Genomic DNA, 15,271 nt, shown 5'->3' with positions numbered 1-15,271 from the left:
TTCCAAATTTTGCCAGCTTTTTGTTGACCACTAAATAAGAATCACTGCTGCTAAAAGTGTAAATAAAAAGGTCTTATAAAGATAATATAATCAATTGAACATTTCCATCAGATTTAATTTTTGTTTATTTACTTTTAACTATAAATTCCAAAACCTTCATATACCACTGATATTAAGTATATTGTTCTGAATGTTGAGATAAGAACCTTATTTTTAAAAAATTGGATCATCTAATTTTCTCCTTGTTTGTTAAAATGGTTTAATTATGGAGTTACAAATATATTTACTATTTTGAGGCAGTGACATCACTTAAAGAATGCTGTTTCTCTACAGTAAACTAATATTTGTTTTCATCTGCTTCTTAGGAAATGCTTTGGCTGGGATACAGATTCGTACTAATAGTGACCCAATTGTTAGGCATAACAAGATACACCATGGTCAACATGGTGGAATTTATGTTCATGAAAAAGGTGAAGGACTGATAGAAGAGAATGAAGTTTATGCCAACACCTTGGCTGGTGTTTGGATTACTACAGGTTCAACACCAGTTCTTCGTCGAAATAGAATTCATTCTGGCAAACAAGTTGGTGTCTATTTTTATGATAATGGACATGGAAAGCTCGAGGATAATGATATATTCAATCACTTATATTCAGGAGTACAGATCAGGTTAGTAATCGATGTTTTCTAGTCCACAGTAAATATCTCAACATTAGATTGTTATACATTTAGTATTTGAAAATAAATTAAGTTAGTAAAAATCTAGTTTTAAACCAGTGGTTTCCAACCTGGATTCTGTTGATTACTGGGACTCAGCGAATTAATTTTGGAATAGCATTCCATGTCAACTTGACACAGTTTTGAACTTAACCATCTGAGATTTTCTTCAAAATTTGCCTGAGTGTTGGGTAGGTATCTCTAGCCTTTCTTATTTTTTACTGAAAGGAGGGATCACATTATTTGTATCAACTGATAATGTAGGTGTTCCACCATTTTTCTACTTCTACCAAAAGTTGGGTCGATAAAAAGGTTGGGAACCACTGTTGTAGACATTGATGAGGTTTAATATTATTAGTTATTGTTTCAAATAAGTTCATTTACCTCTATAGTCAACTAAAATTTTGATTAAGGATGATATGTTATGTGGTTTTACAGTTCATTAATTTAAGTTACTTTTAGTGGTATATGACAGAGTTTTATTTCAATGTATTTATTTTTGAATTACTGCTTCTTTTTTATCATTCACTAGTTATCAAATTCTTAGCAGTGATTAGACTGTTAAATTAGTACCATTTGTAATTAGCCAGTCTCGCTGATCACAGATTTCTTTGTATTTACATCTTGAATATGATTCCTGTGAAATAAATGGATAAAAACAATATATGTATCAATTATTTAATAGTTCATAAAAATGTGATTAGCCCATCTATATCCTATTAAATTTATTTATCTCAATTTTGACTTTACTTGAATAAACAGTTGAGGGTACAGTAAGGGATTTCGACAAAAGGTACTGGTAAAATTGTCATGCTAGTTATTCAATATTTATAGACATTAATAACAAACAGCTCCATCCTTAGATCCTATAAGCTGTAAAATAAAGATGTTTAGGTTGAATACAACTAATAAAGCTGAGTTATTCACTGTCTTTTTTTTTTTTTTTAATACTGTGCTTCATTAAATGTTGGAATAATAAAGGAGCTATAATTTTTGATATCCTAGCATTTCTGTAATTGTTTCATGTAACAAAGATATGGAAATTCATGGAAGCATGACAGACATTTCATCCAGCAGCAATCGGCACTCTTCACGAACAGTTTCATAGATATTTTGCACCAACTCATTGGTCACAATTGAAGATCTTTGTCGTTCTTCCTTCATTAAACTTACAACACCACATAAACATGTTCGTTCAGCACATAGCACCTTCACTATAAACATTCTTGATCCGTGCGAAAATTTCAGTCGGAGTTTTTTCTTCCACGAGAAGGAGCCTTATGGCAGGGTGCACTTCACACTTGGTAGAATTTCTCAATTACTTTGAAACAGACATTACAAAATGAGTTTTTGTACTAATGTGGGTCTCCAGTGCTCGTTGTGTTCAGGAAACTCCGACTACCTCTCAGTGTTGCCAACTTTTGAAAAAAAAAATCACACAGCACAACATCCCAACAGTACACATTCTGGACAGGCCTTGTATGTTGAATCAAATGAAAAATATTTGGATGTTAAGTTATAATGTTTATGGTATTAGTCTAAAGGCATCATTTTAATTCTTCCAATAATAATATAATTATTAAATGTATATATTACATTTAACTACTCTCACTCATATATATATTTTTTTTAATGATTTCATTTAGAATGTTTGTTAAAGATTCATTAGGATGAACGATTTAAACTGGTTATCTGTGAAATAATCCAGTGAATTTCATATGTGCTTTGATGAGTGTATGTTTAGAACTCGATTGAGGTGGAATGCATCAGATTAGTGTTCCAGTACCCATCTTTAGGATAAAAATTATGATTGCTAATGCCTAACAACTTATGCTTTATTGTTAACTTTTGATTACACTTCTGTTGTTTTGGTAAGAATTTAATGGCCCACAATTTTTATTTATATTATGTAATTTAGTTTGATCTGATTATTTTAAGAAGGGGGTTAATTTTTGTTAACTGTTTTTAGATTTTTATTAACCTCATTGTTTCATTTGATTTTAATATTTGTCACTTCTTGATAGTTATTAATTTGTGTTCATTGAAACTAAAGATATTATTATTCAACAATACTTTAATATAAATAGTTAATTAATTACTCTTTAATATAAAGAGTTATGTGTTATCATTTTTTTTTTCATTTTTTTTTTTTTGTGTTTCATATATTTAACTTTTGTGTGAATTGTTTATATGCTGCAGGACTGGTAGTAATCCCGTTATTCGTGGTAATAAGATCTGGGGAGGTCAGAATGGTGGAGTTCTGGTTTACAATGGCGGTCTTGGTTTACTGGAACAAAATGAAATATTTGACAATGCTATGGCAGGTGTATGGATAAAAACTGATTCAAATCCAACTTTGAAACGTAACAAGATTTTTGATGGAAGAGATGGAGGAATTTGTATTTTCAATGGTGGCAAAGGTAAGGCACTTCATTGATTATAATGTTACATTTGATTCCTCTTCTCCTTTTTTTATTATTTTTCATTTAAGAATAAAAAGTATTTGTAGTATAATCAAAAGTTTATTTATAATTAATTTATATTTTACATTTTGGTTATTTTACCTTTTTGAGCATATAAAATTCCATTTATCCTGAAAAATTTAATAAAAAAGAATTCTTTTTTTTAATAAGCATTTTAATCTTATCTCATAGAGAGGTTTAGAAAACAACAGTAACATTCATTAATAAAAGAAATACAGAACTTGGTTGGTTGAAATGAATACAACACTGTTTGAAATGTTTATATGTTGAAACATGAGGTACATATTATGTAAATATAAAGTTTTTATCCTTATTTTATTAATTATGAAGAATTCTAGGATTATTCTTGATAATGTTTCTCTCTCATGGAATAATTAATGTTTATTAATAATCACATCTTGTACATTATTCAATGTTAAGGTTTTTTTTCTTATCATTAGGAATACATTTCTGCAATATTATATTGTAATATTAATATTATTTTATCAATTAATTCAGAATCAATGTCCAAAAACTTTTCTAAAATTAATTTTTTTGTTACAAAGTAATTAATTGGCTTTTCCTTAATAATTTGTTTTAATACATTTTTATTTCTTAATTATTCTATACCCCTTAAATGGTTTCATCTTTTACACAAGAAAAATGTTTAAAATATATTATTCAGGATTAACTTTTCATATTTCTTTATCTTACCAAAACCGAGATATTCCATTTTAAATCCTTGAACTTTACTCATAAACCTACACATCAATTTCATAATTTTACTTTTAATTAACTTTGATATATTATTAGCTATCTATCCTCCACTCTATTATATTTTACAACAATTTTATCACAAAAAATCAAAAGGTAAAAGATTCCTGGTTGTGGAGATGGATTTTCGGAAATCAGCTAGTGTCTCAAGGAAACAGTGAGTCAGAAATGAGACTATTAAAGAAAGGATGGAAGAAGAAAGTATGTACTGGATGTAATAGAAGAAAGAAGAATAAAACTGTATGGTCATGTTAAAAGGATGTATAGTATTTTATCCAACAATTCTATATGTTTTTTGTTTGTTTGTTTTGAGAGGGCGTTTAACAGCCTGGTCATTAACGCCCGTTGGTTGTTGGTTTTGGTGAGGTCTAGTTGTTTCAGAAAGTCATACCTTTGGTATGATGTGCGGGTCTGCACCAGTGGGACTCCCTTTCGTGTGGTTTGATATACTGTGTAGCTTGGTAATTATAATTTATTTAATAATAGATCGTAACAATAGTGGAAAGGATGGTGAAAATTAGGTAATTTTAGTAAATAGAGCAAGGTAAATTGACAAGGTTGATTATTACGTTAGTCTTATGGATGAATTTAATGACTCTTTCGATCACGGATTTATCGTTTCTCAACGCCATTAGAACATTTGTTGGTATCCCTAACTGGTTCAGAGTTAAGTTGTAGTGATAGCATTCCTCAAAAATGTGGTTGACGGTCAGACTATCATTACATTTTGGAGGGGCCTCTCCTGTTATGAGGTGGACGTGTGTCATTCGGGTATGCCCTATTCTGAGTCGCATGATCACTACTTCTTCGCAGCTTCTACTTCGGGTTGATGTAATCCTGAGTTCTGGGATGGTAATGTTCATCTTTTTCTGCTGAAATGTAGACATTTCGTTTTTTTCGGTTGAGAAGGTAAGACCTGAGCTATTTGACCAGTTTTTTAATCGATTAAGGGCTTCTTGTAGTTTGTTTGTGTCATTTGAGCAGCATATAATAGCTAGATCGTCCACATAGAGCATCACCTTTATTCCTCTGGGCATGTTTCTTCGTAAGTCATTGATCGCCTGGGCAAATAAGGTTGTGCTGAGAACACATCCTTGTGGTACTCCAATTTTTTGTTCGAAATTACAGGAGTGATGATTTCCTATCCTGATTTTGAAAATCCATTGGGATAAAAACTGCTTGATGAAAGTTATGAGATTACCCGTGAAATTTAAGGTTATAAGTTTTTTATAACAGTATTTTTGCTTGTACAGTCGAATGCTTTAACCATATCGAAGAAAATTACGATTGCTTGCTGCCTTTCTACGAAAGTATAATGTAGTTCAGCCTCTAGTGGAACCAAGTGGTCAATAGTGGACCTCCCTCTACGAAACCCACATTGGAAGCCCTGGAGAATATCATTTCTTTCAAGGATCCATACGAAGCACTTGTTAATCATTCGTTCCATAATTAATTTTTGTTAATAATGGCAACTTGTTAGAAATATCAGGCGGTAACTGTTCGTTTGGCGCTTATCTTTGCTGCTTTTAGGATTGAAACTACTACTGATTGTCGCCAGACATTAGGAAATTCACCTATTTCCCACACATGGTTAAAGAATTCGAGTAGTCAATTCACACAGTTTTGTGGAAGGTGCTGAATCATTGTGTAATAATCGTCGTGACCGGGTGATGATCCTTTGAGATTACGGAGAATCGATTTAAGTTCCCATATAGAGAAAGGATAGTTATATTTTTTTTTTTTTGGGTCTTTGGAGTGATAATATATGAGGTTATCTATAGATTCTGTATCATTTGAATGAATGGAAGGTGGGTTAAAGATTTTTGAGTAGTGTTCAGCGAACTATTCAGCTATTATTTCGGGGTCATCTGTCAGTTTCCCGTCACAGAGTAGTGTGTATCGGGTTGCTGGATAGGTTTTTGTAGATTTTCCTGATTTTATTCTATACTAAATTGGTGGGAGTGGATGAATTTATTGTTTCCAGAATTCAGATTTTCTATCGTTTATTGTTCGTCTGCATAGGGCTCTTTGTTTCTTATACCTATGAGATTTGTTTGTGTGCTATTCCTTTGAAAGGTCTTGTATGCTTTCCTACGGTTTCGAATAGCTTCCTTATATCGTTCATTAAACCAGGGGACGGAAGGTCTTTTGGTGGTGCTCTTTGTTTTGGAATAGCTGACTTCACTGCTTGCAATACTCTCTCTATTAGAAGATGACAGCCGTCCTCGACACTTAATTTACATGGTTGCGTTTCAGGTGGCTTGAAGAGCATCCAGTCAGCTTTTTAGATCATCCATCTAGGTTTTTTGGTTATATCATGGTTTGTGTTTTTAAATTTTAGACGGATTGGAAAGTGGTCGCTTCTGTAAAGTTCGGGTAATATTGTCCATTCAATAATATTATATAGTGAGGGACTACATATGGAGAAGTCTATGGATGAGTAAGTGCTGTAGGTGGAGCTTAAGAAGGTTGGTTCTCCTGTATTGAGAAGTAGTATGTTTGACTGATCTATGAATGTCTCTATTATGCTTCCTCTTGTATTTAGATCATTTGAACTCCATCTCGGGCTATGGCCGTTCAAATCACCCACAAAAAGAATAATGTGAGGGAGTATGTTATAGATATTTAGGTCTTTTGTTTGTATAAGTCGGTCTTGGGGTAAGTATACATTACAAATAGAAAATTTTATTCCGAGGTGTATGGTTACTGCTATAATTTCAAGGATGGAGTCAATTTATATTTTTTTAGAGAAAACCGATTCGTTAACCGCAATGAGGACGCCTCTACATGCATGGTCATCATTCGACCCATCGTTTCGGTATATGTCAAAACCGTGTGGGTTTCTTGTATAAAATTGATTATTTTTAAAATATTAAAAATAAAAATAAAAAGAATCTTTGCTTGTTTTATAACTTTTTTCAAATATAAAACATAACTTGGGTTCAAATTAAGAACTTTACTACTTAATGGATAATAAAATTTATTCAAATTTAATAATATAAAAAGACTCTTAATCTCAGGGCGTGTAGTTGCTAGGCAATCAGAATACAAACACTTTTACTATTAACTTAATTAAATTAATATCTCTGTTACAATTGTATTTAAATTTAGTTATAACCAAACTAACCAAGTTCACAATCTTCTTTATGATCCTTGGTGTCTTCTTTTTTTCTATTGTTCTGTCCTAGCGTCCAAAATGGCTTCCTTTTTGACAGAAATTGATGACTCCTCATCCTGAAGACATCCTTTCTCTTCTCCGTCCACACAACCAGGCAATCCAAACTAAGAATGCCCATCTCCTCTCCGCTATCTTCGATGTTTACTGATCAATCCAAAATAATCGATTTTGTTACAATCGATCCGCTTTACTTGCCATGGTTTGTGATGCGAACAGTCTATTGACAATTGTTATGTTTTTCTATTTCATGTTTGATTTTTCTTTTTCTATAATTACTGTATAGAAACAACAAAGGTTGAAAAACTTCAGTCCATCTTAACACAACCAACCCAACAAACACTTTGGAAGGACGTGCACCGCCATCTTTCTTGTTTTGAAAACAACGTATTTCTTTTAGACAAAGAAAACTGGTTAGCTTGCTTTTTAATTTAAAATAACAAATAACAATATTAAAATTATACATAAAATAAAACATATCAAAACCCTTTATACATCAAAATATACTATTTACTAAAAAAGAGCATATTACAACATATACAAAATAGATTTTCATCTTTAATCAGTATCTTCAGATCACTAAAGTGTGTTTTTAAGCCATTATAATTCCACTGTATTAGAGTCATTTTAAAAATTTGAAAAGATTGGTATTGTATTTAAAGGATAAAAAAGTTGAGATCCATTTTCCATTTTGAGGAGAGATAGATGTATAAAAATAATAGTAATAGATAATAAAATAAAGATAAAGAAAAAAAATAATAAGATAATAAATAAATGCATATGAATAAGTATAAACGGGTAAACAAACCTATGCATATGCATACACACATGTACATGTGCACACATACTTGTGCATACACATATATGTACATAATAAGGATAAGTAAACAATAAGAGCAAGATAAGAAGAGAAATAAAAGAAAAAAAAGATAGAATTGGAGATAAGAAATTGGGGGAAAACAATAAATAAAAAAATAAATAAAGAGAGATAATAATAAGTTTAAAAAAAAACTATACGTGTTCAAATTACTCCTCAGTATAATTGCCAATTGGTATGTAATGTTTTCAAGGGTATATCTCGTGTAGTAAAGAATAATTAGTATATATATTCCAATGGATATAAAGTTAAGAATAATAAAGATTAGCAGAGAATATATTCTGAAATACAAAGAGATGAAATACAGCATATATTCTATCAAGGAAAATATTGGTAAGCATAGGTAATGGTTTATAACGACATGAGTGAATGGTTTGTAAATGTTTATAGAGATAAGCAGAGTCAATGGTAAATAAATGTTTAGAGATATACAAGTAGCAGTATTATTATTATCATTGTTGAATTTATTAGATTTTTTTAGATTTCCTGTTGCCCTGTTTCTTGTTGTTTACTAGAGTAAACTCTTTTTCCAGGTCGTTATTTAAGTTGTGGTCCGAGTCTATTGTCCGAGACTCGGTTACAGTTGAAGTACCGTTGTCCTGAGACGAGGTTCGAGTTTCTGTTCCCCACGAGACTGGTCCTTGAGGTCCATTGCGGTGTTGGTGTGGGGGAAAGGAAAGTGGGGGGGAAAGAGACTCAAGGAGGGGAGAGGATTTGGATTTCGTTATTATTTTTTATTGTTTATATTTTCTCCAAAATTAAATATTGTATTTGTTTGAGAACTTATCTTTTTTTTTTTTCGGTAATATGTGAATTTTGTTTTGTAGGATTTTTCAAATTCTGTTGGGTTCTGCTCCTTATAGATTCTTCTTGCTTTACTTAATGGTATTTTATTAATTACCTGTATAGCTTTGATTTCTTTATGCATTTTAAAGATTCTGCATGAGTGATCGAGTGCATTTTGTGGTTCATCACAATTTGCACATTTAACCGCTAAGTTGCATCTTGTACCCTCTTCATGCTTTTCTCCACCGCATTGTATACATTTAGGTTTTCGTTTACATTGATTAGTTGGGTGGTTATAGGATAAAAAGGTGAAGCACCACAATGGATTAGGTAGGTAGTTTTGGACTTTGATATTAGGAAATCCTATTTTTATTGTCTCTGGAATCCTTGGGGTGGGGAACGTTATAATATATATGTGTTTGTAAGAATTTTGTTATTTTTAATTTTAATGCGAATTATATCCTTTATAATGTGCGATAATTCGTTTTTATCTCTTCTATCTCCAAAAATTGGAGATCGTAACAGCAAATTACTCCCCGGCTATAATTTAGAGGGCTTAACTGGTTGGATGATAGCAGAGCTAGTACTAGGTGTTCTCTCTTCTAATTCTAAACACTAACTGTTGCTATATGTTTTTTTAGTATGCTGAATCCAAATTTCAGGTTAGCCCCCTGGCAAGGTAAAAATAATTACTTGTATAAATTAGTACTATTACGTCGTAACTCAAAAAATAATTACTCTAAGACACCCCGTTTGTTAGACAATTTAGCCATCTGTAGACAGCAAAGAATATTATCTGCATTGGGCCGTGGCATCCAATACCACATCTAATAATGAAGGTTATCTTCGCCTTGTAATGTCAAAAACTCAAGATTCTTGGTTAATTAATCACACAATTTCTCCGTGGATTTAATAGATCGTCTCTTTAAAATATTACATTAAAAAAACTTCATTATTCATTTTCTCAGAACTTTAGATTGGTTAGAAATCATCTTCACCTAGTGAAATCTTAAATTCTTAGTAGGGGGCTGGCAACACTAGTGCTGGAAAACCTGCCCAGTATGGTTATCTATCAGAACGGTAAAAGTCATGTAAATTATTGTGTATTGCTATTATATTATGCTATATTGATATATGTTCATCAGAGTGTACAGAGTTGTTATTTATAAACAAATTTACATTGGTGACCACCAAGACCACGTTGTGTTTGTGTTGAACCCAACGACCACATTGTGTTTGTTTTTGTGGAACGTTTGTTTATCATCATTATGTAAGTCTTGATTATGTCAATTTGTAACAGTACTAATTGTTCTTATTGTTAATTTCACAACATACTTGTTGTGAAATAATGTGTTAAAAGGCAAACCAAGCAATATCTCATACATGAAGCGCTGGAAAGTACAAGGTGCGTTTCTTAAGCCAAAAGGCATTACGTTAAATTCATAGAGTCCAAAAGGCATTATGATGGAAGTTTTTTGTTTATCTTGTTCTGCTAAGGAATAAAATAAAAAGCAGAATAAAAATCAATCTTTGAAGATTTTTTTATTCTCCAAAATTTCAGTAACATCTTCACCTCCCGGAACTGGATAGCGGTCTGGCTGTGTTCGCTCATTTAAAGCACAGTAGTCTCCGCAAGCACGCCATTGTCCATTGTCGCAATTTTCTTAGTTGTAAGTAACAAAGGACTTGCCCACAGAGATTTTGATGGCCTTATTATGCCCTGATTTAGTAAGTATTGGAATTCGTTTTTTGCTACTTTTAATTTATGAGGCTCTAGTCGACTTGGTTTGCAATAAACTGGAGGTCCACTAGACGTATTGATATAGTGATCAACATTATGGGCTGGTTGTGTAGGCATCAAGTTGTGTTTAGTAAGATCTGGAAATTTTTTTATCAAATCTGTAAATGAGTTGGTAGATATTAAAGAACTGACTGTATCTTCGGCAGAAATTGTGTCAACCAACGCGGACACAGTCAATTTGGTGGTATTATCTATTAATATTTTATTTTTCATATAATCAGCAAATCAAACGTACGAAGAAAATCAGCTCCTAGAATTGCTTTTGATGTCTTTGCAATAAAAAACGGCCATTCTAACTTCCGGCATAGTCCTAAATCAATGTTTGGAATTTTAGTACCAAACATTGGTATTTCAGCGCTATTAGCAGAGCATATAAATTGAAGTCAGTTGGCTTAGTGTGCTTAGTAAAGGGAATTACTGACACATCTGCACCACTGTACACAATAAATTTAATACCAGAACGATGATCCTGGACGAATAATCTATGTTGAAGGCCTGGAAAGACATCTGAAGCAGTGCACTCGGCCATTACTGTGACTACCGGCTGCAGTTTTCCTGATTACTTTTTTTGTTCCATTGACAAGATTCATTGCATTTTTTACTAGAACAGAAGTGGCCATAGCAATATTTTCTGCTTGGGTTAAATTGAGGCCTAGATCTAGAACGAGACCTTGATCTTGAATGATGTTTTTTTATTTTTGTTTCTAGGGCTGCTATTCAGTCACAAAGCTCTTTAACAATTGAGGAATCATATGGCTGTGATATCGCATTAACTTGAGTTGGTGTACTCGACATTTCCCAGATTCTATCTCCAATCTCAGATAGTTTATCTAAATTTCCATCAGAGATTGAAAGTATTCCTCTAATTTGTGGTGGTAATTTATCCAACCAAAATGTTTTGAGTAATTTTTCACTAATGTCTATGCCAATCAGGGCTTTCATTTTTCACAAAAGTTGACTGGGCTTAAGAGTTCCTAATTCAATTTCACTCACTATTTTTTTAAATTGTTTTTCTTCACTTTCTTTAAATATTTTAATTAATATAGTTTTGGCTAATGTATAATTATTAGGGTCTTCAGATGTAGCAATATCCCATATATTTTCTACCACTTTAAGATCTAATTGGGATACTAAGTAATTAAATTTAGTGTTTTCAGCAGTAACACATTTAAGTTGTAAATGTAAGTGAAGGAAGGAAGGAAAGTGTTTTGTAAAAAAAGTTTTAAATCTAAGATATAACTTTTTCTAAAAAATTTATAAGTGACAAGGGCAATTAGCCTGCAATTTTAAGATTAAAAAAAGAAATTACATCAATATTGAAGGTGGAATCCTTGAGAATGGCCTGGGCACCAAAACGGAGAAATTTTAAAGAAAAAAGTTGAGAGAAAAAAAATGATCAAAATTGTTTTAAATTAAGAATAAACTAAACCACTCTCAAACAAGCATATCACACTAGTATTTCTAAAGTGACGCAACTCAAAAATCGGTGTTTTTGAGTTATAACTATGAAAGAAATTGGTAAATATATCTTTATGAATCATCAAAACTGTATCAACCTTGCTTCAGAGCTTGTCCGCCAGAGGGCACTTGTGTCACTCTTGCTGCCTTAATGCTATTCCCCCTCCATAGGCAAGTGTGTCACATTTCCAGAAATGTGAGTTTTAGACTTATGTCACTTTAGAAATACTAGTGCGATATGTGATACTGCTGAAAACACTAACTTTAATTACTTAGTATCCCAAATTGAATTAGGTACTCTTAAACCCAGTCAACTTTTGTGAAAAATGAAAGCCCTGATTGGCATAGACATTAGTGAAAAATTACTCAAAACATTTTGGTGGGATAAATTACCACCACAAATTAGAGGAATACTTTCAATCTCTGATGGAAATTTAGATAAACTATCTGAGATTGGAGATAGAATCTGGGAAATGTCGAGTATACCAACTCAAGTTAATGTGATATCACAGCCATCTGATTCCTCAATTGTTAAAGAGCTTTGTGACTGAATAGCAGCCCTAGAAACAAAAATAAAAAAACATCATTCAAGATCAAGGTCTCGTTCTAGATCTGGGCCTCGATTTAACCCAAGCAGAAAATATTGCTATGGCCACTTCTGTTCTAGTAAAAAATGCAATGAATCTTGTCAATGGAACAAAAAAAGTAATCAGGAAAACTGCAGCCGGTAGTCACAGTAATGGCCGAGTGCACTGCTTCAGATGTCTTTCCAGGCCTTCAACATAGATTATTCGTCCAGGATCATCGTTCTGGTATTAAATTTATTGTGTACAGTGGTGCAGATGTGTCAGTAATTCCCTTTACTAAGCACACTAAGCCAACTGACTTCAATTTATATGCTCTGCTAATAGCGCTGAAATACCAATGTTTGGTACTAAAATTCCAAACATTGATTTAGGACTATGCCGGAAGTTAGAATGGCCGTTTTTTATTGCAAAGACATCAAAAGCAATTCTAGGAGCTGATTTTTTTCGTAGGTTTGATTTGCTGATTATATGAAAAATAAAATATTAATAGATAATACCACCAAATTGACTGTGTCCGCGTTGGTTGACACAATTTCTGCCGAAGATACAGTCAGTTCTTTAATATCTACCAACTCATTTACAGATTTGATAAAAAAATTTCCAGATCTTACTAAACCCTATTTGATGCCTACACAACCAGCCCATAATGTTGATCACTATATCAATACGTCTAGTGGACCTCCAGTTTATTGCAAACCAAGTCGACTAGAGCCTCATAAATTAAAAGTAGCAAAATACGAATTCCAATACTTACTAAATCAGGGCATAATAAGGCCATCAAAATCTCTGTGGGCAAGTCCTTTGTTACTTACAACTAAGAAAATTGCGACAATGGACAATGGTGTGCTTGCGGAGACTACTGTGCTTTAAATGAGCGAACACAGCCAGACCGCTATCCAGTTCCGGGAGGTGAAGATGTCACTGAAATTTTGGAGAATAAAAAAAATCTTCAGATTGATTTTCATTCTGCTTTTTATTATATTCCAGTAGCAGAACAAGATAAACAAAAAACTGCCATCATAACGCCTTTTGGGCTCTATGAATTTAACTTAATGCCTTTTGGCTTAAGAAACGCACCTTGTACTTTCCAGCGCTTCATGTATGAGGTATTGTTTGGATTGCCTTTTAACACATTATTTCACAACAAGTATGTTGTGAAATTTACAATAAGAACAATTTGTACTGTTACAAATTGTTTTGTGATTGATATGAAATTTATTAACACATTCACCTTAAAATGTAGATTTTTTTTAATTTAAAGGCAAAATAATTTTACCAATTTTAATTTATAAACATAATGTTCTGTTTTGGTTAGTATGCCATCCTCAGGAACAAAAATTTCAGTTGCACATTCCAGTAAAAGTCCACAGACTCAAACTTTCAAGATAAAGGAGGTTATAAAAGGCTTTGAAGATGTCTGTGGTCTTACAGACTGAACATAATAGAGTTTGTATGATCACTTTGCCTTTTAATATTAACTATGTTAGTGTACATAAAAGAATGTAAAAATAATTTGTTTTTAAAAAAATAATTGGTAATTTTTTTTGTTAGGAAACACATTTGTTGTTTAATTTTGCCAAAATTAGGTTTTTGAACCAGTGTAACTTCATGACTTATTCATTGCTCTATGGTGGAATTTTCCTCAATGTCTCCAGTGTTAAGATTTACTTATTTACATTGATACAAGAAAGTCAACAAATTCAATCTTAGATGCATAAGTATACCGAGTAAACAAACTACAAGATAAATAACTCATTTGTGTCCTAGATAATAATGCAAAATATGATATAACTTTAGTTACCAGTCAACATGTGATATTTTTCAGTATCATGAGCCATAGTGATATAGAAAATATAGTTTTATTATTATTACTAAAGGTTGATGAAGCTATTATTGAAATTTATTTTTATTATTTATTACTGCATATTACTGATTATCAAGCATTAACATTGAAGTTTTTTATTTATAAGTATCGTTCTTATAATGCATGGTATGATATAGCACTTCTAATGCTGATTTGAAGTTTCTCCTTCATATACTAGTTAGAAATTTCTTTTTATATTGTTGCCATTTTTTTTATAGCTTTTTCTTGTGTTTAGTTTATAGAATCTATATAAAATGATAAAGGTATTATGGCTTAATATCGGCTTAATAACTTAAGTGTTAATTATCTGTTTTTATATTTCATAGGTATATTGGAAGAAAATGATATATTCAGGAATGCTCAAGCAGGGGTTTTAATTTCTACTCAAAGTCATCCAGTCTTGAGACATAATAGAATATTTGATGGATTAGCAGCAGGTATTGAAATAACTTTGAATGCCACAGCAACATTGGAAAATAATCAAATTTTTAACAATAGGTTTGGAGGACTTTGTCTTGCTACTGGTGTCAATCCTATTGTACGATGTAAGTATAAACAAAATATAGCTTTAAATTCATTATTCATTATATTTATAATCTTTACACTTTCTTGAGACTGGTTAATTTTGTTTAAATAAATAATTCAATTTTTATCCATTTTTGTCTGAACACATTTTATTCTTTTTATAAGTCCGACGTTTCGGCCAACGGTCATTCTCAGGGACATCTACCACAAAACAGCTTTTATTACATGTATGATCTTAACAATTC

The 15,271-nt window shown here is 31.9% G+C and overlaps 1 protein-coding gene across 2 annotated transcripts in view; it reads left to right on the top strand.

Moving 5' to 3' along the window:
- The window catches only part of FBXO11 (F-box protein 11), a 73,697-nt gene that overhangs the window by 43,162 nt on the left and 15,264 nt on the right, over window positions 1–15,271 (top strand). For both annotated transcript variants that reach the window (XR_001344216.2, XM_014431817.3), the window contains exons 8-10: window positions 366–669; window positions 2,917–3,137; window positions 14,828–15,046. Coding sequence is in view for 1 of the 2 variants with exons in the window: in XM_014431817.3 (XP_014287303.1) it covers window positions 366–669; window positions 2,917–3,137; window positions 14,828–15,046 (744 nt within the window). In the remaining variant the exon portion in view is untranslated. The remainder of the gene's footprint in view (window positions 1–365; window positions 670–2,916; window positions 3,138–14,827; window positions 15,047–15,271) is intronic.

This window comes from Halyomorpha halys, unplaced genomic scaffold (assembly GCF_000696795.3).
Source record: "Halyomorpha halys isolate HHAL.00 unplaced genomic scaffold, Hhal_1.1 Scaffold1008.1, whole genome shotgun sequence".
Taxonomy (NCBI): Eukaryota; Metazoa; Arthropoda; class Insecta; order Hemiptera; family Pentatomidae; genus Halyomorpha; species Halyomorpha halys.
Note: the sequence above shows the minus strand (reverse complement) of the source record. Positions and strands in the feature narration are given on the sequence as shown.